Genomic DNA, 19729 nt, shown 5'->3' with positions numbered 1-19729 from the left:
TTCGAAGCTTCTTAATACAATTTTCCAGATACAACGAAATGCTGTGTCCAATTTCGGATAACTTTTTAACCAGTCAAAAGTCCTTTCGTACGTTTTATGTCTGAATTTATCATTCATTTTGAACACACTAAACAAATGCTTCATTTGTACCCGTCGACAAATCGTTAAGATTTGTAATAACAGTGCGTTTGTAAATATTAGTAGTCCTCTTTTTGGATACTGGCTGTGCTTGGAGTCCAGATAATAGTACGGTTTCGATGGAGATACGAATTCCAAACAGAAATTCCTTGCCGGGTCGAATACTGGCTGCGTGGCCCTGGACCAGTGCCTCACTAGAGCTCCTCGTAGCGTGCCCGCGTTTTCAGGAAAACGTACACCACTATGCACAGAAAGATCACTACCACGGTGGGTAGAACGATCGTTTTTAACTGTTGTTGAATTTTTAAATTTTCCTCCCGACGCTCCTGGCGCTGTTTGCGCGTTTCTTTAGTTTGGCCCCCTCGAAGTTTACGCATTTTTCACTCTCCACAAGCTTACTAAACCGGCTTCAGTCAAAACAGATGGCAGAATGCAACCTGCGGCGAAAGATAGACATTCGTTATTATCACCAACGATAAGGATTGTGAGTTGTACTGTCGGGTTGTACCGATACTCTAAACATTCTAGAATGCCACCAGTTGCCACGCTGGAACTTTTTGAACACCGATCACAGGTGTTTGATTGCTTTTCACGGGCAAACTATACCCGAAGGTAATGGCGAAGTTGGAATAACGATTTACACTTACCTTGTCCGGTTGGGAAATGAGTATACAGCGGATATATCACAGTTATTTTATTCAGTCGGTTTTTTTAGATTTATCGTGGCATTCAGGTGGCGAGCTGCTATCTGTGATGTGGACTTGTTGTTGACATGTCAGCCGCTTTTTCCATTTGTAAACAAACAAATCCAGCAGTTTTAGTACAATTTGCTGATATTCTATGTTTTTGCGATGATATAATTCGTTCTAAAAACTTCAACCGGTATATTACAGATTTTTATTTACATTTAGAATGGCTTTCTTTTTAAGCTTTGCTCCTATATTTTCTACTATTTTATCCTATCATAAAGAAAATCACTCGCAGTTAAAACCCTTGGACAACATAAGATGAATTACATCACGATAGTCAAGTGTTGCACTACCGTAGTCCGGTAGAACACAATTGAGTAGATGTAATGGTTGTAAATTTGTGGTTTAACATAGGTCATAATTCTATTCATTTGCTTTTGCGGCCACTTTGCATCATGCAACCATTTACTTCGTGTTATCCAGGAAATCTTTTGCTTCATTGATTTTGGCTGCCAAATAAGGCGAACCCCCGCGATCCGGGTGATTTAACAGCATAATCTTTTTGTGTGCATCTTTTATCTGCAAGTTGACGAAGATTCATTGAAGCTTTCCATTTAAATCGACTAGAAGATGGTTTACATTGCTTTGCGTACCTTTGTTTTCGATGCCGAAGGGCTCACGCCAAGTATAAGGGATGCTTCACGTTTGTTCATTTTTGGATCGAATCCTCCACGATAGTATTTTGAGTTTGCCATCATCTCCGCGTCGAACTTGGGAAGGTTTTTAAGTGCTTCTTGCATTTTCGTTGCTGCATTCGGCATTTGTCGCATCAGCGCTCGTCCGCCGTATCCTACCACAGCTAGCCCTAGCCCGGCAAGGATAATAGAGGAGGTCTGCACAGAAAATGGTTAATGGTTAATACTTACTTAACAATAACGCAAAATAAGGAGGTTTACCATAGTTTTTAACTGATTTCACAAGCGTAATTCACAAAGATATTTCCAGAAAGTAGTAAACAAACGAAATCTTCTTCAACGTGATGTAATTGACATTTTGTACTGTCAAATCTGGTCTATTCAGCATTTCGCGGCTTCTGAAACCGTCAGGGTTGACAGTAGGAAATTTCAGTTCAGTGGACCGCTGCGTAGTCTTGTGCCCGAGCTGTCATCGGGCAACCATATCCGGTCTTTTGGATCGTGAAGTGTAACGATGGCGGTCGGTAAAAATAAGGGTGTCTCTAAAGGAGGCAAGAAAGGCTCGAAAAAGAAGGTCGTGGATCCGTTCACGCGCAAGGACTGGTACGATGTGAAAGCCCCGAACATGTTTAAGAACCGTCAGGTCGGTAAAACCCTGGTTAACCGTACCCAGGGCACGCGCATCGCTTCGGACGGTCTCAAGGGCCGCGTGTTTGAGGTGTCGCTCGCCGATCTGCAGAACGAGCCCGATGCGGAGAGATCTTTCCGCAAGTTCAAGCTGATCGCCGAGAGTGTGAACGGCCGTGATGTGCTTACCAACTTCCACGGCATGGACCTGACGACCGACAAGCTGCGGTAAGTGTAACTTATTCCGGCATTGGCCCCCGGTACCTTCACTGACAACAAGTAGCGGCCCCAAGGATGCATAAATAATGTGTATTGCACCCGGAGATGGCAAGTTGTGAATTTGAAGGATACAGACCAGTACTAGTGGAAATGGAAAGTTAAACGTGTGCTTATCATCATTCTACTGTTGAACATCCCATTGCAGCTCCATGGTGAAGAAATGGCAAACCCTGATTGAGTGCTCCGTCGATGTAAAGACCACCGATAACTATCTCCTACGTGTGTTCTGCATTGGATTCACGATTAAGGATTCGGTGTCGCAGCGCAAGACCTGCTACGCTCAGCACTCGCAGATCAAGAACATCCGCTCGAAGATGGTTACCATCATCAAGCGTGAGGTCTCGAGCTCTGACCTCAAGGGTGTCGTCGAGAAGCTGCTGCCCGACTCCATCGCCAAGGATATCGAGAAGGCGTGCGCGATTGTGTACCCGCTGCACGATGTGTTCATCCGCAAGGTAAGAAAGCGATTGACGCAACTAAAAGAGTGTAGAAACAATTGAAAAACAGTGCACAACGATTGAATGCAACCGAGTTGGGGAAACGTGAAATGTGACCACTATTAACACACACTAAAACGTGTTGTTGTAGGTGAAGGTGCTGAAGAAGCCGCGATTCGATCTTGCTGGTCTGCTGGAACTGCACGGTGATGGTGGTGGCAAGGCCGCGGAAGTGTCGACCGGTGCTGCCGAAGGTGGCGTTGTCGTCGACCGTCCGGAAGGATACGAACCACCGGTACAGGAGTCCGTCTAAGCATCTCGGTGTGAAGGATTCATTATCTTTAAATGATGGTTCTCCGTGGAACGCACCGGCTCGCCGCTGTATTTCCCGTCGATGGTGCGCCCGGTCTGTACCAAGTAACGTTCCATAAGTTCGACGAAGGGAGGATGTTTTTGAAGGAAGCAAAATAGAAAACAGGCGAGACAAGAAAAGGTGGATTAAATACAGCCTACAAAGCGTTGTGTACGGAAGAAAATGAATGTTATGTTTTGATATGGCGCCTAACACTGTTTTCTAAATATGGATCCGAAAGTTGACACAATTTTAATTTCAGATGAATTTACCGGACAAAAGCGAGATTGATAAGTATTCTTTTCTCGACATTACAAGCTACCAATAACTAACATCTCATTTTCTCTTACAGGGGATCAGAATTTCTACAGCAACACAAAAAATGGCTTTTGATCTCCAACAAAAAGAAAAGGTAAGAAAATTCACTAAATTTCCAGTCACTACAGCCCATCAAGTTTTGAATTGATGAAATCTTATCTCAATTGTTATTTCTCGTCTCTGAATTCTTTGAATAATGAGGGAATCATACTTTCACGTCTGAAATTACGGAGCTGTGGTTAATCGTGGATATTTCCACTGTGTATGCCTAGTCACTTATTATCTCTTTTTTTCATTTTACTTCACAGAATCATCATATCTATTATCATAACAAGATCATGTTTGACGAAATCGGCCACTTCAATGAACAGGTAAGAAATCTATTCCAAAATTTGAACGAAAGCACAATCATCAGCATTAATTCAAATTATTTTCACATGATGAGTCCGTTTATCAATTGTTATTTCTCGTCTCCGAATTCTTCGAATCATGAGTGAAGCAAACGATTACGTCTGAATAATGCTATAATTTTACAATAGTTTTACAAGTCTGTGTTAAAGATTGGTCCGAAGAAACATCTTATCTTCCTGCCTTATTAAACTTTGTTTTTATATATATTTTCAGATGTTCTCACATTTGTTACGTTCGCAAAACGGATGTTCATTCACATCAATTTGTATCTACAAGGTAAATAATATGTTTTGAAAAATGCACAACACACAATTTTAAATGATGAGTTCATTTTTCTTCACACAAATGCAGAAATACACATGTGTGTGTTATGAAGAAATCATTTTAGCTTGCTTGAATTGAAATGTTAACACAAAAGAAATCGACCTTATTTTGGAAACTGAAATTATAGATGATTAATCGAACATTTTACTTTTTGTTTCATTTACACAGGGGAAAACAAATGTATTATGATGCACACCAAGAAGATGTTTTAATAACTGGTCGAAGTACATTAGCAAGGTAATCTATTCATTCTGAATATCATGAAGAAACAAAAACTATTCAAGCTTGCTTGAACTGAATTGCATAGCGAAGAGATCATCACCATCAACAAAAATGTGGTTGAATTTTTCTTTTCATCTTTTTTATTACAGCAACGTCTTAAACTCACTTAACACATCAAACGCTGCTGCTTCATTCACGGAAGTAGTCCTTTTTTCATTTGAACTGCAGTTGATAAAAGGTATGTAATATTGTTGATACTAGATGATTTTCAATCCTTATTGTTGTGTCTTAATAATGATGATCCCACCCAGCTCACTGTGATACAAATATGAAGAAAATTAGTTTCCTATTTACCTACGCAAATAAATATAGCTCACTGAACTTGTTTGAGGGATAATAGACAATTTTGTATTTAGTATAATTTCATTTTAGATTAATGTGTTTTCTTTTCATAATTTTCTTGTTACAGAAATACCTGAATGCTCGGAGACAATGTTCTTTACCCCATCAAGTGAAACTGTGTACATGTAAATAACTACGAAAAGTTTGGATGTTCCAACCAGCAAGTTCAATTAGCTGGCATAATAATAATAACAAGGTAATTTTGTAATCCACTTGTGAGCTATAGAATGACAATGATGAACTTCACAATTTACGCTGATATACGAAAGTATATTATGAAGAAAAAAATAAACTAACTGCGCTTGCTTGAACTGAATCAAATCTAAATGGCTTAGTGAAAAGATCATCATCAACAAAAATGTGATTGGATTTTCTTTTCATCTTTTTTATCACAGCAACGTCTTAAATTCACTCAACACATCAAACGCTGGTGCTTCATTCAAGGAAGTCGTCCCTTTTCTTTTGAACTGCAGTTGATAAAAGGTTAGTAATATTGTTTATACTCGAGGATTTTCAACCCTAATTGTTGTGTCTTTATAATGATGATCCCACCCAGCTCACTGTGATACAAATATGAAGAAAATTAGTTTCCTATTTACCTACGCAAATAAATATAGCTCACTGAACTTGTTTGAGGGATAATAGACAATTTTGGTTATAATGTAATTTCGTTTTAGATTAATGTGTTTTCTTTTGATAATGTTCTTTTTACAGAAATACTGGAATGCTTGGAGAGGTTATGATATTTGTTCCAGCAGTCGAAATTGTGAACTAGAAGGTTACCTCTACGCGATGTTTGATGCACCATGGCAGCATCTAAACAGCTGTTCGAATTTCATTACCATGGTAAGTTCTCAACCAATGTGCAACGATCTAAGTTTGAAAATTATGAATTTATATTTTCTTCACAATTTACGCTGATATAAGATTGTATAGTATGAAGAAAAAACCTTTGCTTGCTTGAACTGAATCAAATTCATAAATGGCTTCGTGGGAAGGTTACCCTCATCAATAAAAATGTGATTGAATTTTCGTTTCCTCTTTTTTCACAGCAACAACTTATACTTCACACATATCAAACTCTGCTGCATCATTCAAAGAACTTGTTCCTTTTTCTTTTGAACTGCAGCTGATAAAAGGTACGTAAAGTTATTTACGCTAGATAATTTGAGACCCTAATTGTTGCGCCTTTATAATGATGATCCCACCCAGCTCACTGTGATACAAATATGAAGAAAATTAGTTTCCTATTTACCTACGCAAATAAATATAGCTCACTGAACTTGTTTGAGGGATAATAGACAATTTTGTTTTTAGTATAATTTCGCTTTAGATTAATGTGTTTTCTTTTGATAATTTTCTTGTTACAGAAATACCTGAATGCTTGGAGACAATGTTCTTTACGCCATCGAGTGAAACTGTGTACATGAAAAATAACTACGAGATGCTTTGATGTTCCAACGAGCAAGTTCAATTAGCTGGTGTAATAATAATAACAAGGTAATTTTTTAATCCACTTGTGAGCTATAGAATGACAATGATGAACTTCACAATTTACGCTGATATACGAAAGTATATTATGAAGAAAAACATAACCTAATTGCGCTTGCTTGAACTGAATTAAAGGCAAACAGCTTATTGAAACTGTTATCACCATCAACAAGGAAGTGATTGAATTTTCTATTCATCTTTTTTTTACAGTCGCGAGTTAAACTCACTCAACTCATCAAACGTTGCTGCATCATTCAAAGAACTCGTTCTTTTTTCTTTTGAACTGCAGTTGACAAAAGGTACGTAAAGTTATTTACGCTAGATAATTTGAGACCCTAATTGTTGCGCCTTTATAATGATGATCCCACCCAGCTCACTGTGATACAAATATGAAGAAAATTAGTTTCCTATTTACCTACGCAAATAAATATAGCTCACTGAACTTGTTCAAGGAATAATGAGCAATTTTGTTTATAAAGTGATTTCCTTTTAGATTAATGTGTTTTCTTTTGACAATTTTCTTGTTGCAGAAATACCTGAATGCTTGGAGAGGTTATGATGTTTGTTCCAGCAGTCGAATTTGTGGACTAGAAGGTTACCTCTACGCGCTGTTTGATGCACCATGGCAGCATCTAATCAGCTGTTCGAATTTAATTACCATGGTAAGTTCTCAACCAACGTGAAACGATCTAAGTTTGAAAATGATGAATTTATATTTTCTTCACAATTTACGCTGATATATGAATGTATAGCATGAAGATAAAACCTATGCTTGCTTGAACGGAATCAAATTCATAAATAGCTTCGTGAGAAGGTTATCATCATCAACAAAAATGTGATTGGATTTTCTTTTCCTCTTTTTTCACAGCAACAACTTATACATACTTCACACATATCAAACTCTGCTGCATCATTCAAAGAACTCGTTCCTTTTACTTTTGAACTGCAGTTGACAAAAGGTACGTAAAGTTATTTACGCTAGATAATTTGAGACCCTAATTGTTGCGCCTTTATAATGATGATCCCACCCAGCTCACTGTGATACAAATATGAAGAAAATTAGTTTCCTATTTACCTACGCAAATAAATATAGCTCACTGAACTTGTTTGAGGGATAATAGACAATTTTGTTTTTAGTATAATTTCGCTTTAGATTAATGTGTTTTCTTTTGATAATGTTCTTGTTACAGAAATACCTTAATACTTGGAGAGGTTATGCTGTTTGTTCCAGCAGGGGAAACTGCAAGTTCGAAAAATAATAACTGATGTTCCACGGTGGAAGTTCAATTAGCTGTCGGAATAAACTTAACAAGGTAATTGTTTAACCAACTTGTTGTGAGCTAGAACGAATGACAATGATGAACTTCACAATTTACGCTGATATACGAAAGTATATTATGAAGAAAAAACGAAACTAACTGCGCTTGCTTGAACTGAATCAAATCTAAATGGCTTAGTGAAAAGATCATCATCAACAAAAATGTGAATTAATTGTATTTTCTCCTTTTTTCACAGCAAAAATTTAACCCTCAACACACATCAAACGCTGCTGCATCAATTAAGGAACTCGTTCCTTTTACTTTTGAACTGCAGCTGATAAAAGGTACGTAACATTGTTTATTCGATGATTTTGAGACATTCGTGCGTTCATGCTGATAAACGAACTTATTTATGTACATGGCTTTTATACGGTTGAAAATTCAAAGTTGTTATCTATTTTTCTTTCTAATGATCAGCTCAGCTCTCTCTCGATTGAAGTATGAAGAGACTAGTTCCTATATAGATTGAACTAAACGGGGCATACACATGATGATACTAGATGACGAGAATGAACTAGGACTTCGCCGCGACATCAATCATATCGCAGCGTTTTGCTGTGATTTGATGTCATAGAAGTTCTAGTTAAGATTTTACTGGCATCTGATCTGTGCTCTTTCTTTTTTTTACATATATCTTACGTATTAGAAGCGTTAATGATCTATTTATTATGATTACCTGATCTATGTTTATTTCTTGTAATCCACAGAACCCGTCTCATACGCCATTGAACATGATCCACTCAAGATCCACTCAAGGTAAGTGTAATTGAATTATCGGAGTAATCGTTTCCTGTCAATTATTCCCTGTTCACTATCATGATGAGACCGATGACGAGTCTGAGGTAAAATTTCGCCATAATGTCACTACACTGTTGCGTTCTGCATCAGTTTGATGTTAATGAAATTCTACCTAAGATGTTTTTGGCACCTGACTTCCCTTCCGTTCGAAATCATATCCAACAATAAGACAATCATACGCTCACAAATATCTCATCAAACCACCTTTTTATTACAGGTAGAATACTCGTCTTGAAAAAATGTAAGATTGGTAAGTTAGTGAATATTGATTTATGCATTGTATTTTCAATCGTTTAGTTGTCTTAACATAATAAAAGAATTACTCTAGCAGAAAATATATCTTGCATGAAGTTGCGCTTTCTTTGATATCACAGTAAAGTAAAGAATCATGAAGATAAACCATATCCTTAACGCACTTGTTAAAGATATCATATGAACATTCGTTGATTCGTACGAATATTGCATACATTGTAGCTGGTTGGAAATTTCATTGGATTGTGGATGGACGGGATTCTCAATCATATGAAATTATCTATTTGTTTAACCCTAGCACGTCGTCAGCATTTGTGAATGAAAACCGTCCAGAAAACCGAGACCCATGCTCTTCCAATTAAGGCTTTTTGGAGCCTATGGCCTCAATCGGTAAACATGCAGAACCGTATTTGATTTGCAAATTGTTCTTTCGGTCCTGTTTCATGAAGACGTCCTCGGGGAGTGAATTATCAATTCATGATTTGTTGTACTAATCCACAATTGTTTTGAACCGCAACTTAACTAACCCTACGTGGGGGTTTACTACTATAAAAAGAACAGAATCGAATATATTTTTTACAGTTTGTGAACCATCATGTTTGAGAACGGTAGTGGTTTGTCTTTGATCCACTCAAGCGGGATTGGTGCTTCGGATGTGACCATTGGTTCGTTAGTAAACCATCTCTTACTAACTTATTTTGTGCACTACTTCAGTGTTTGTTTCATAAGAGGAAGGGGTGATAAATTTAATCATGCGGCATCGATACCGATGTTTGTTATCGAGGTGGACGAACAACAAAGATTCGAAAAGATTCTAGCCTTGGCTGTGGACTTGGGATGTCAGGTAATGTAAGGCTAACTTCAATTTCCACCGAAGTTTACAATACAAACATTCGACAGGCCTTCGTTGTGACGGAGGAAACGATCGATTCCTTTGTCGAAGCGTATCTTCCGGTGCATGACGCAGCGGAGCAGCGATTCGTACCGAAGAGGCTAATCATGATGCTCGAGGCAAACTCAAAGGTGTTCCCAAGGATCCCTGAAATGTTAGTTATCGAAGGTAAATATAATTGACCCAGACAATCGTCCCATACAGTTACCCTCCTATTGACTTCCCCAAAACGTAACTTACAGAATTACCGGAAGTGTTAATTCTTCTGCCAGTAGAGAACGATCGGATTGATCTCTACACGGTGGACATCTATGATGGTGATCCGATCATAATCGTAACGCGATTGCTCGACGTGATTAACTGTACGATGGGACTCTCATCCTTTGATGATAGCAAGGTTCATGTCTTTCCTGACAAGTTTAGAAACATGAATAAGCGCCGCCTGCGTCTAGGGACAGTTCCTTATCTTCCGAACGTTTACGTTGAGGATGTGGTAGGGCTGGAAGGAATCTGAAACACACGATTATATTGATTGTAAAAGTATCATTTTCTGTTTATTTTACAAAAGCCTTTGGGAGACGGAAACGCTCGGTACATCCTACCATCGAAACCGAACGTCTCGGCCCAGATCAGTGGAACAGAACTATGGCTTGTAGCGTTGTTTTGTGAGATTGCAAATTGTACGACCGAAGTGCTGATCGGTAAGTTGATGGTTTGCGTATTTAGAACTATTGACACCCAAAATGGAATACTTCTTAAGGATTGGTTTTCTTTCTCTCCTACCGTAGAATCGGAATGGGGCGACGTGTTTGAGAATGGAACTAAATTTGGCCTCATCGGTGCCCCGGCCAAGCGCCAGGTTGACATCGTGCTGGGTGGACTTTACACTTGGTTTAGGAGCCACAAGTTTTTAGCCTTTTCCGCCGTCCATTCGCGCTCCGGTTGCACGTGCCTCGTCGCAAAGCCACGCCTGGTCGCCAACTGGCGGACGCCGTTTCAATCATTCACCGGTTCACTCTGGTGTGCCGTGTTGTTCGCATTCTTAATCGGTACCTTCGCGCTTTTCGTGGTGTCGCGTAGCCGCCAGCGTATTCTTGCGCTCGACCGATCTACCAGACTATCCGCCAGCGACTCGGTTCTGCTGATGATCGGATTCTTCATGGAGCAAACCGTGCCGATGCCACACGAGCTGGCCGCTTCCTGTCTGCTCTTCGGGACGCTCATGTTCGCTGGGTTCATGATCGGAAGCAGCTACAACGGGGGTCTAGCGAGTACCATGATCGTGCCGCAGTACGAAAAAGCCATCGACAACGTGCACGACCTGGCGGTGACGCGGACCACCTGGGTTGGCGTGACCGTATCCTGGATCTATTCAATTGTATACGCCGACCAGCCGGACCTGCTGACACTGCTTCAGACGTTTCGCGAATGGGACGAGGAGATGATCAACCAGCACGCATTCGACCGTGATGTAGCCATCATTGTCGAACGGATGGAGTACGGCCATTTTGCGCACCCTCGTTTCGACCTGGAGGCGATGCGTGGCCGCCGTATGCTAAAGGACGATGTCTATTGGGAGTCAGTGGTTGGCATGTGTACCAAGACATGGCCGGGAAGGGAGCGTTTCGATAGAATGGTGCTGGATCTAAAAGCGTACGGTATCCTAGCCTACTGGGAGCTGATCGGTGCAATCAAGTACCTTGGTCTGACATCCCAGCAAACGATTCGCTACTCTCGTGACGGCAGCGGCGGGGACGAGTTTATGCCCCTCGGGTTAGCCAATATTACGGGTGCTCTGCTGATCCTGGGTGCAGGTCTTTCGCTAGCTACGGTCATGTTTTTTGCTGAACTTTTGTGGCACAAGTTGGCCCGATTGGTGAGACGCCGACTGCTGCTAGGTGGATACGGAACGAGAACTTAGTGGTTCTATCGTTTATGTCTGCCACCAGTCTGCACCGTCAAATTTGTTTTGCGGCTAATAAGTTAATACATATTGCAATACATAGTGACACGCAAATACGCTTATAATATGATAGAACTGAAAAGTTGTTATTACGTAGAACTAAAATAGAAATGGTGTGATGGAACAGGAATAACCAATTTAAGCTTGAGATGATCGGAAGCAGGCAAGCCACATATTGACTTTATTGCATTATTGATTGACTTCAAATTGCATACAGTTAACATACCTTTTCACGGCATTCAGGCATAGGGCCACAAAACCGACTAGTGGAAACCCGAACAGAATCGGAGTACGCTTGGCCATGGTTTTCATTTGACCAACATGAAGAAAAGTAGAACAGGAATTAAATTCACTCTAATTTTCGATATAATAGATTATGGAATCTCAAAACACTCAGAACAAACAGAAAATTATCTAGTTTTAATAATTTATTTTTTACAAGACACATCGCCATTTCTACTAACGCAAGGAATGATCTAACCAGCGTAAATAATATATTTTCTTTCTATTCACACCATCAAAGTATGCCGAGCTCTGGGTCCAAGGGGTCAAAACACTAATCTTGCCCATTACCCTAAGTGGGTGTAATGACGTGAAGAATTTACAGAAATTTCCCTTGGTTTTACCATTCAATTCCAGCAAGAAAGTTCGCGGTAAGTGATACCGTTGCGTAAGATTTATGGTTAGTGTAAATTTAAATTGTAGTCGAATAGAATAACATAGATATTCAAATGTTTTTTGAGTACAACACCAACAAAATTGCTGTACCTTTATATTGGCGATCCTGCACCGCTCACGGTGATGCAAACTGTGATAGAATCCTATTTAGTATGACGCCATAAAACAAGTTAAGGTAAGTAAGTTAAAATTTTTATGACAATTTAATTTTTATTCATTTATTCAATTTTATTTTCATGCCTTCAGTAACTGGAATTGAAAAAGATGCAGATATCAATATCATTATAGCCATCAATCCAACCTCGTTCTCAACCGAGCGTGGACGAGTGTTTAACCCCGCAATCGGTACGTAAGCTAAAAACCCTTTTCGTATTTGCTTTCTAAATTGCATTTGCGTACAACAAGAATACCGAGAGCCCGTATTATCCATTCATGGCTTGCTATGCAGTACGATGGGGCAAAAGCACGCACTCTTTGCTTTGAAAGTGATTCCTGAAAAAAAGTTAGAAGATAAGGTTTCTTCGGTGAAGACGTTGTAATATTCCTGACTGAAAGATGTAATGTAGTATTAAAAATTCAACCAATTAGATCGAAAGAACAAAGGAAAACAAAACTACATTTTGCGCACTTTTGCCCCACCTTTCGTGATTTCGCAACTACTTTCGCTAAAAAGGAAAGACATTGAAGAACTATTGTCAGATTGTGAGCCATCATGGTGGTGAACAGCAGCGGTTTATCTCTGATCCACTCAAGTGGGATTACCACTTCGGATGTGACTATGGGTTCGTTAGTAAATCATATTTTACTAACATATTTCGTGCACTACTTCAGTGTTTGTTTCATAAACGGAAGGGACGATAAATTGAACCATGCCGCCCCAGTGCCAATGGTTGTCATCGAGGTAGACCACCAACAATCTTTTGAAAAGATGCTAGCAATTGGTGTGGATTTGGGATGTCAGGTAATGTTAAACAAAGACAACCCCGGGATAGTTAACTTTTATGTTAATCGATCTTTTCGCCAGGCCTTCGTTGTGACAGAGCAAACTTTAGATAACTTTATCGAAGCTTATCTTCCGGTGCATGATGCAGCGGTGCAGAGGTTCTTACCGAAAAGACTAATCATGGTACTCGAGCCAAACTCGGAGGTGTTCCCGAGGATCTCTGAAATGTTAGTTATCGAAGGTAAATATAATTGACCAAGGGGATTGTCCCATATACATAGTTTCCCTCTCACTGGCTTCCCCAAAACGTAACATACAGAACTACCGGAGGTGTTGATTCTTCTGCCGGTAAATAACGATGCAGTACGGATTGATCTCTATACGGCGGACATCTATGATGGTGATCCGATCACAATCGTAATGCGACTACTCGATGTGATCAACTGTTCGATGGATCTCCCGTCCTATACAGATCGCAATGTACACCTCTTTCCTGACAAGCTTATCAATATGAATAAGCGCCGATTGCGCCTCGCAGCTGCTCCTTATCTTCCTAACATTCACGTTCAGGACATGGTAGGAAACTCGAAAATCTACGATTCCATACCTTATAAACAGTATCTTCTTTTATTTATTTTGCAATAGCCTTTGGGACAGGGAAATGCTCGGTACATTCTACCATCGAAACCTAACGTGTCGGCCCAAATCAGCGGAACAGAATTGTGGCTCATAGAGTTGGTATGTGAGATAGCGAATTGTACGCCGGAAGTGATGATCGGTGAGTTCAGCTTATCTACTTGTTATATTTTTACATCTGGAATGGAATGCATTGTAAAACCCATAACGCTAGAGTCGGTTAATGTTTCTACAGCTTTTGATTTTGACAGCCCCACAAAGGATTCTATGTAATAGCTGTCCCTTTTATTCTAATATTATTTTGTACAAATCAATTGTTTCGTTGTTGTATTGTATTTTGTTAAAAATATTCTGATATATCAGATTTAATTAAATTATACGTGCAAAAGATCAAGGTTGCAATGGATGAGCTCTGATCATAAATTCGCTTAAGCTCAACTTCAACATAATCTGATAAAATCAGTTATCCTGGCACTCGTTATAATATACGCTTAATAGGGCACAGTAACTCCTCATACTATTGGCCTAAACTAGTTTAATTATACGGTGGAACAGCAAAACATTTAATTCTTACGACAATTACAAGTAAATTCCATCGCACGGATTGCTTTTTATTGCCATGCAATGATTAACCAAATCAGGTTTGTTACTTAAAGTAAAAGATGCCACTAACGAAACATTAACAGCTGATATGGTAATTTACTTCCACAATTCGTGAAATGGGCTTCAGGAAGAATATCCTTTATCTCACCGTAGACTCCGAATGGGGTGATGTGTTCGAAAATGGCAGTTCGTTTGGCGTCATTGGTGCAGTGGCCAAGCACGAGGCCGACATCGCGTTTGGCGGACTTTACACCTGGTACGCCACCTACCAGCATTTGGCGTTTTCCGCCGTCCACTCCCGTTCCGGTTGCACGTGTCTCGTCGCGAAGCCACGCCTGGCCGCCAACTGGCGGACGCCTTTTCAATCGTTCACCGGTTCACTCTGGTGTGCCGTGTTTTTCGCGTTTTTCATCGGTGCCCTTGCACTGATTGTGGTGTTTCGTTACCGGCAGCGGATTCTTGAGCTCAACCGATCCACCAGACTCTCCGCCAGCGACTCGGTTCTGCTGATGATCGGATTCTTCATGGAGCAAAGCGTACCGATGCCGAATGAACTGGCCGCTTCCTGTCTGCTCTTCGGGACGCTCATGTTCGCTGGGTTCATGATCGGAAGCAGCTACAACGGGGGTCTAGCGAGCACCATGATCGTGCCGCAGTACGAAAAAGCCATCGACAACTTTCACGACCTGGCGGTGACGCGGACCACCTGGGTTGGCGTGACCGTGACCTGGATCAACTCCATTCTGCTCGCCGACGGACCGGACATGCTCGCACTGCTGCAGACGTTTCGCGAATGGGACGAGGAGACGATTAGCCGGCATGCATTCCATCGAGATGTAGCCATCATTGTCGAACGGATGGAGTACGGCCATTTTGCGCACCCTCGCATGGACCTGAAAGCGATGCGTGGCCGCCGTATGCTTGTTGACGACATCTACTGGAGTTCGGTGATCGCTGCGTGTTCCAAGACGTGGCCGACAAGGTACCGTTTCGACCGGATGATACTGGACCTGAAGGCGCACGGCATCCTGGAGCACTGGGAGCTGATCGGTGTAATCAAGTTTCTCGGTCTGACGTCCCAGCAAACCATACGATACTCACGTGATGGCAGCGGTACGGACGAGAGTGTGCCGCTCGGGGTGGACAATATTTCCGGAGCACTGCTGATTCTGGGCGCAGGTCTTTCGCTGGCCACGGCTATGTTTGCTGTCGAACTTTTGTGGCACAAGATTGTCCGATTATTGAGACGTCGGTTGATGCTAAGGCGACGTAGAACGAGAGTTTTGTGAACGATATTTCACATTCGTCCCAAGTTTGCACCCTCCACCGTGTGTTGTGTTTAAAAACAGTTTAATATTATTTCTGCATCGAATGACGCATTAAAGGATTTAGATCATTCAAAGCAAGGTCCACTAACACACAGCCACAATGTTCAGTTTAATTTAGTTTAAATTGCATTCGTTAGCAAATTCCTTAGCATCAGGTAGGAAATCGAAGGACACACATCTCTGCATGGAGTAATGTTAAATTTGCCTGCCCCCCCAAGTTCAAACGAAACATATTTGTGAATACGCAAAAGAGTCCTTTTTCTCTTTCAACCATACTGCGTATTATCCTAAGTGGGTGTAATGATATGGAGTTGCAGAATATTCCCATTACGTTGCTTCTAGAAGGTTCACGTTATGTGAAACGGTTGCGTAAGATTTATGATTGGCGTAAATTGAAACGATGTCACAAACGATGCCTCAACCACCAACCATTCTTTTCATGTCCTTTACATAATCTCGCCGAAGGATAGGTTAGGCAAAAACGGAACGCACTTGTAGAGCGGAGAAATGTCTGTACAAACAACAATTTGTGTCCTTATAGTAGCACATTAAGCAAAGCACAGTGAGCAAGCACTGAACAGATTCTGGATGCGTTCGGAGGGCAACATAGAGGACCTATAAAAGTGTCGATCCGTGGCCAGAATCACATCAGCATGTTCCTGGCTGCAATCGCTAGTGCTTCCAAAGGTCGTGACAGCGGTTTCACGCTCAGCTACTGGCGGTGTACTATACCGAGTTCCGGAGTGTTTGCATCGTCCGGACACCTTCTGAGGACATCCAAAATTCGGTGAACTTCCGCTACTGCTATCCCAATTAAATCCAAGTGGAATGGATGGAAGGATGCACCAAAGGTGTCTTCTTTTCAAGCTAGCCATCGATGTGGCCAGTTGTGGAGGATTTGTAGCGACCGATGGCGCATTGCTTCCCATGCTCGATCGGTTTTACGACGCGCACGCCGGTGCTATAGTGCAACCCTACGATAAGCGGATGATAGGAGTGATCACCAACCTGGACGAGTCGAAGGTACGTGAAGCGCTTCTTGCCATCCATACGGCATCCAGGCTTATTTAAGAGTTACATGTTCCTCTATTATATGCTTGTAGAATTTTACTTCTACGATGAGAATAGACCAAGATAATTTGTGTTAAACGAGCAAATCAACACTGTATCTTCACTTTTGGGAGTATCTGTATGTCACATTATTTGTGCTCCTATTTTGTCTGTTCTGTATTCCCGTCAGTCATAAGCCTGTTTATGGTGGCGATTCAACGCAATATTGGCGAAGGCGGATTTCATTCTCTTCTTTGGACTTAGCCTAGCAACTCCGGTGCCTGCTTAGTCGCGGAAGGCATTGCGAACAGAGTGGCAGCTATTGCAAGACGGTAGAAAAGAGTTCTGAAAATGACGATAGACTCCTTTGTGCCTTTTTGGCACATCCTTAGTAGACAATGACATTACAGTGATACACTATGTTTGTAGGACTTAAACGTTGACATTGCCCTGATGTAAAATCACGTTCGTTTGTTCTTTCTTTCCGTTGTAATTATGTTGATGAAACTACCAGAAATACACATAGAATTGCAATATCAGTAGCAATTTCTTCTTAGGAGAAATACGATTGTGAATTGTCTATCTTTTCTTCGTCGTTATTTTACTCGGCAAGTAAAATGTATGATTCTGCTTCTTAAACCCTTTTGAAATATCAACGCTTTTTCTCGTAAATAAAAAACAAAATTACAGGAGCAAATTTTGATTTTTACCTTGTGTACACGAGAGTACCAGCATACCTCAATCATATTCTGTTTGCAATATGTTGAATAATTAAAAGAAGACTTCAAGTACTGTGGAGGAAATGGTAGATAAAATAAGACCATTTGATATAATTACCTTGCGTTGAATAAATCATTTCCACCTGCACTGCAAACGCAATTTTAATCTCATATCACAAAACCTAACAGACTCACGCATTACAATTCGAGCTTATCATGCGCCAAATGATGGAATTGCATCTTGTCCGTAGCTTTTAAATGCATAAATCACCTCCCCCTGTGTGTGCACATATGCGCTTCCAGCCACTCATATTGGAAATTGCAAATGCTTTGGTGGTAAATGATTTATCGACTAAACGTTTTCATACTGTTTTTAATTCTACTCGTTGGAATTGAAGTGAGTCTCACAATAATTTGCCCGTAGTCGGCGTGGAGGAGAGGTTGGACACGCTTTTTTTTAGTGAGTTGCAAAAACGACCGTTTGTGTGCTGCTATCGAGGAGTGTAATTAATTTTCTCCACAAAATTCTACCTCCCTTCCGGTTAGTTACTAAACCAAAGCCTTCAATCAATCCGCAAAGTCAGTCGTAAAAGAGAGATGGTGACACACGGTGGTCATGCGAATAGTGTACGGGTCGTAAGCTGGAGCTTACTGCTGCTCTTGGTAATCTTGGTGGTGGTGATGGTGGTGCCGGTGCGTGTTAATTCCCAGCAATTCCTAACCAGACAGGACATGAATGAAATAGCCAAGGGCATGAGAAAGGTTTGCCTTTCGAAAAGTAAAATATCTGAAGGTACTATACGATAACGTTTGCAATCAACCAACAACAGCATTCACACATGGTTGCTCTCCTATTTCATCGTAGAAATCGCCGACTTTCCTAGCAAGGGCATTTTCCCGGATGATCCAGAATTTAAAGTAAGCGCGTGGAGGGTGATGGTCTGGTGAAGTAAAATTTAAGACTCATAATAACACATCTCCATCGTGTACTCTTTTCTTGTTCGTCCAGTGTTACGTTGCCTGCTTGATGGATCTCTCGCAAACGGTAAGTGATGTTTGTTATTAGAACATTTGTGCGTCATATGTTGCAATTTTCCGATTTTTTAATTCTTGCATGTTTTCCTTCAACCTGAGCGCACACCTAGTCCAAGAAAGGGAAACTCAACTATGATGCTGCGGTGCGCCAGATTAGCATTCTGCCGGAGGAATACAAACAGCCGTTCCGGCAAGGGCTCGAAGCTTGCCGGAATGCAGCCGACGACGTGTCGGACAGATGTGAGGTGGCCTATACGTTGTTGAAGTGTTTTTTCAAAGCCAGCCCAAAATTCTTCTTCCCGTAATGATGGAGAAGAGTCACGTAGAACAAACAAGCTTCCACAAAGCAAGTTTTTAGAATTTTAAATGTTAAAATTTCAAGAATGAGTATAGCTCTTTTAATTCGTACAATAGGAGCCCTCCTATTTCGAGGGTTTTTGAGCAGCACAAACAAAATCCCACAACTTAACATAACGCGGCACAGTTGCAAAAGTTTTCAGCCTCTTCGAAGTTTTTTTCCAGGTGATTTTTCTTTTCTGATTGACGCATTTTAACTATGATGATCTCAGTTTCTCGCAATTTTCCAAGGATCAATAACACTGGGCACATACACATTTAAACACGTTTCACTCCACATATTGCTCTCTCGATGAAATAATAATCGATGTTCGGGGGCTAGAACGCTGCAGGCCGGGACAAGTGCAATTTGTCGTAAGAAAATAGCAAATTAAGCACTTGTCACGCCCTACATCCGGAGCCCCTAGCTTCGCTGTCAACTTTTTTCTTCTGCAATGGTACCGTATTTTTTATGAGGTCGTTTTTTTTAAAACTTGTACGTTGAAGGATCTCCTCCTGTATCTCTATCTCCTGTAGAAAGAATTGCAATGTATTGTCACCTAAATTAACCTGAGTTTATCGGTATTAGCTTGTTATGATTATTTTCCTTAACAAAAGTTCGATTTTAGTTTATGTTACAACACTGTTACTAGCTGGTTAACTTGCTTACTTTTACATGTACACAACTTGCATCGCACGCAGCAAGAAGACTGAAAGAAACATTCAATATCCTTTTCCCGTTCCTTACTCTTTTTCTCTCTCTCTCCCTTCCGGTGGGTTTAACTGTTTCTC

The 19729-nt window shown here is 40.8% G+C and overlaps 6 protein-coding genes across 6 annotated transcripts; 4 read left to right on the top strand and 2 right to left on the bottom strand.

Moving 5' to 3' along the window:
- Nucleotides 1-101: 101 nt before the first annotated feature.
- Nucleotides 102-922, bottom strand: LOC131288136 (single-pass membrane and coiled-coil domain-containing protein 4 homolog). The gene is made up of 2 exons (XM_058317248.1): nucleotides 786-922; nucleotides 102-575 (listed from the first exon to the last, which is right to left on the bottom strand). Exon 2 carries the CDS (start codon nucleotides 513-515, stop codon nucleotides 333-335), a length of 183 nt encoding a protein of 60 aa, XP_058173231.1. The 5' UTR covers nucleotides 516-575; nucleotides 786-922; the 3' UTR covers nucleotides 102-332.
- A 370-nt stretch (nucleotides 923-1292) lies between these two features.
- LOC131287714 (mitochondrial import inner membrane translocase subunit TIM14) lies at nucleotides 1293-1883 on the bottom strand. The gene is made up of 3 exons (XM_058316791.1): nucleotides 1784-1883; nucleotides 1481-1720; nucleotides 1293-1406 (listed from the first exon to the last, which is right to left on the bottom strand). Exons 1-3 carry the CDS (start codon nucleotides 1784-1786, stop codon nucleotides 1293-1295), a joined length of 357 nt encoding a protein of 118 aa, XP_058172774.1. The 5' UTR covers nucleotides 1787-1883.
- Nucleotides 1884-1993: 110 nt separating this feature from the next.
- On the top strand, nucleotides 1994-3405 carry LOC131288815 (small ribosomal subunit protein eS1). Its single transcript, XM_058317991.1, has 3 exons — nucleotides 1994-2377; nucleotides 2574-2883; nucleotides 3017-3405. The coding sequence occupies exons 1-3, from the start codon at nucleotides 2037-2039 to the stop codon at nucleotides 3176-3178; spliced, it is 813 nt and encodes a 270-aa protein (XP_058173974.1). The 5' UTR covers nucleotides 1994-2036; the 3' UTR covers nucleotides 3179-3405.
- Nucleotides 3406-9349: 5944 nt separating this feature from the next.
- On the top strand, nucleotides 9350-11567 carry LOC131284581 (glutamate receptor-like). The gene is made up of 5 exons (XM_058313444.1): nucleotides 9350-9598; nucleotides 9655-9814; nucleotides 9889-10139; nucleotides 10215-10347; nucleotides 10435-11567. The coding sequence occupies exons 1-5, from the start codon at nucleotides 9350-9352 to the stop codon at nucleotides 11565-11567; spliced, it is 1926 nt and encodes a 641-aa protein (XP_058169427.1).
- A 1432-nt stretch (nucleotides 11568-12999) lies between these two features.
- Nucleotides 13000-15758, top strand: LOC131284580 (uncharacterized). The gene is made up of 5 exons (XM_058313443.1): nucleotides 13000-13248; nucleotides 13312-13471; nucleotides 13550-13806; nucleotides 13876-14008; nucleotides 14623-15758. The coding sequence occupies exons 1-5, from the start codon at nucleotides 13000-13002 to the stop codon at nucleotides 15756-15758; spliced, it is 1935 nt and encodes a 644-aa protein (XP_058169426.1).
- A 2489-nt stretch (nucleotides 15759-18247) lies between these two features.
- LOC131284579 (general odorant-binding protein 72-like) lies at nucleotides 18248-18906 on the top strand. The gene is made up of 4 exons (XM_058313442.1): nucleotides 18248-18359; nucleotides 18432-18484; nucleotides 18576-18611; nucleotides 18712-18906. Exons 1-4 carry the CDS (start codon nucleotides 18248-18250, stop codon nucleotides 18904-18906), a joined length of 396 nt encoding a protein of 131 aa, XP_058169425.1.
- The last annotated feature ends 823 nt before the right edge of the window (nucleotides 18907-19729 follow it).

The sequence above is a fragment of the Anopheles ziemanni genome, chromosome 3, assembly GCF_943734765.1.
Source record: "Anopheles ziemanni chromosome 3, idAnoZiCoDA_A2_x.2, whole genome shotgun sequence".
Classification (NCBI taxonomy): Eukaryota; Metazoa; Arthropoda; class Insecta; order Diptera; family Culicidae; genus Anopheles; species Anopheles ziemanni.
Note: the sequence above shows the minus strand (reverse complement) of the source record. Positions and strands in the feature narration are given on the sequence as shown.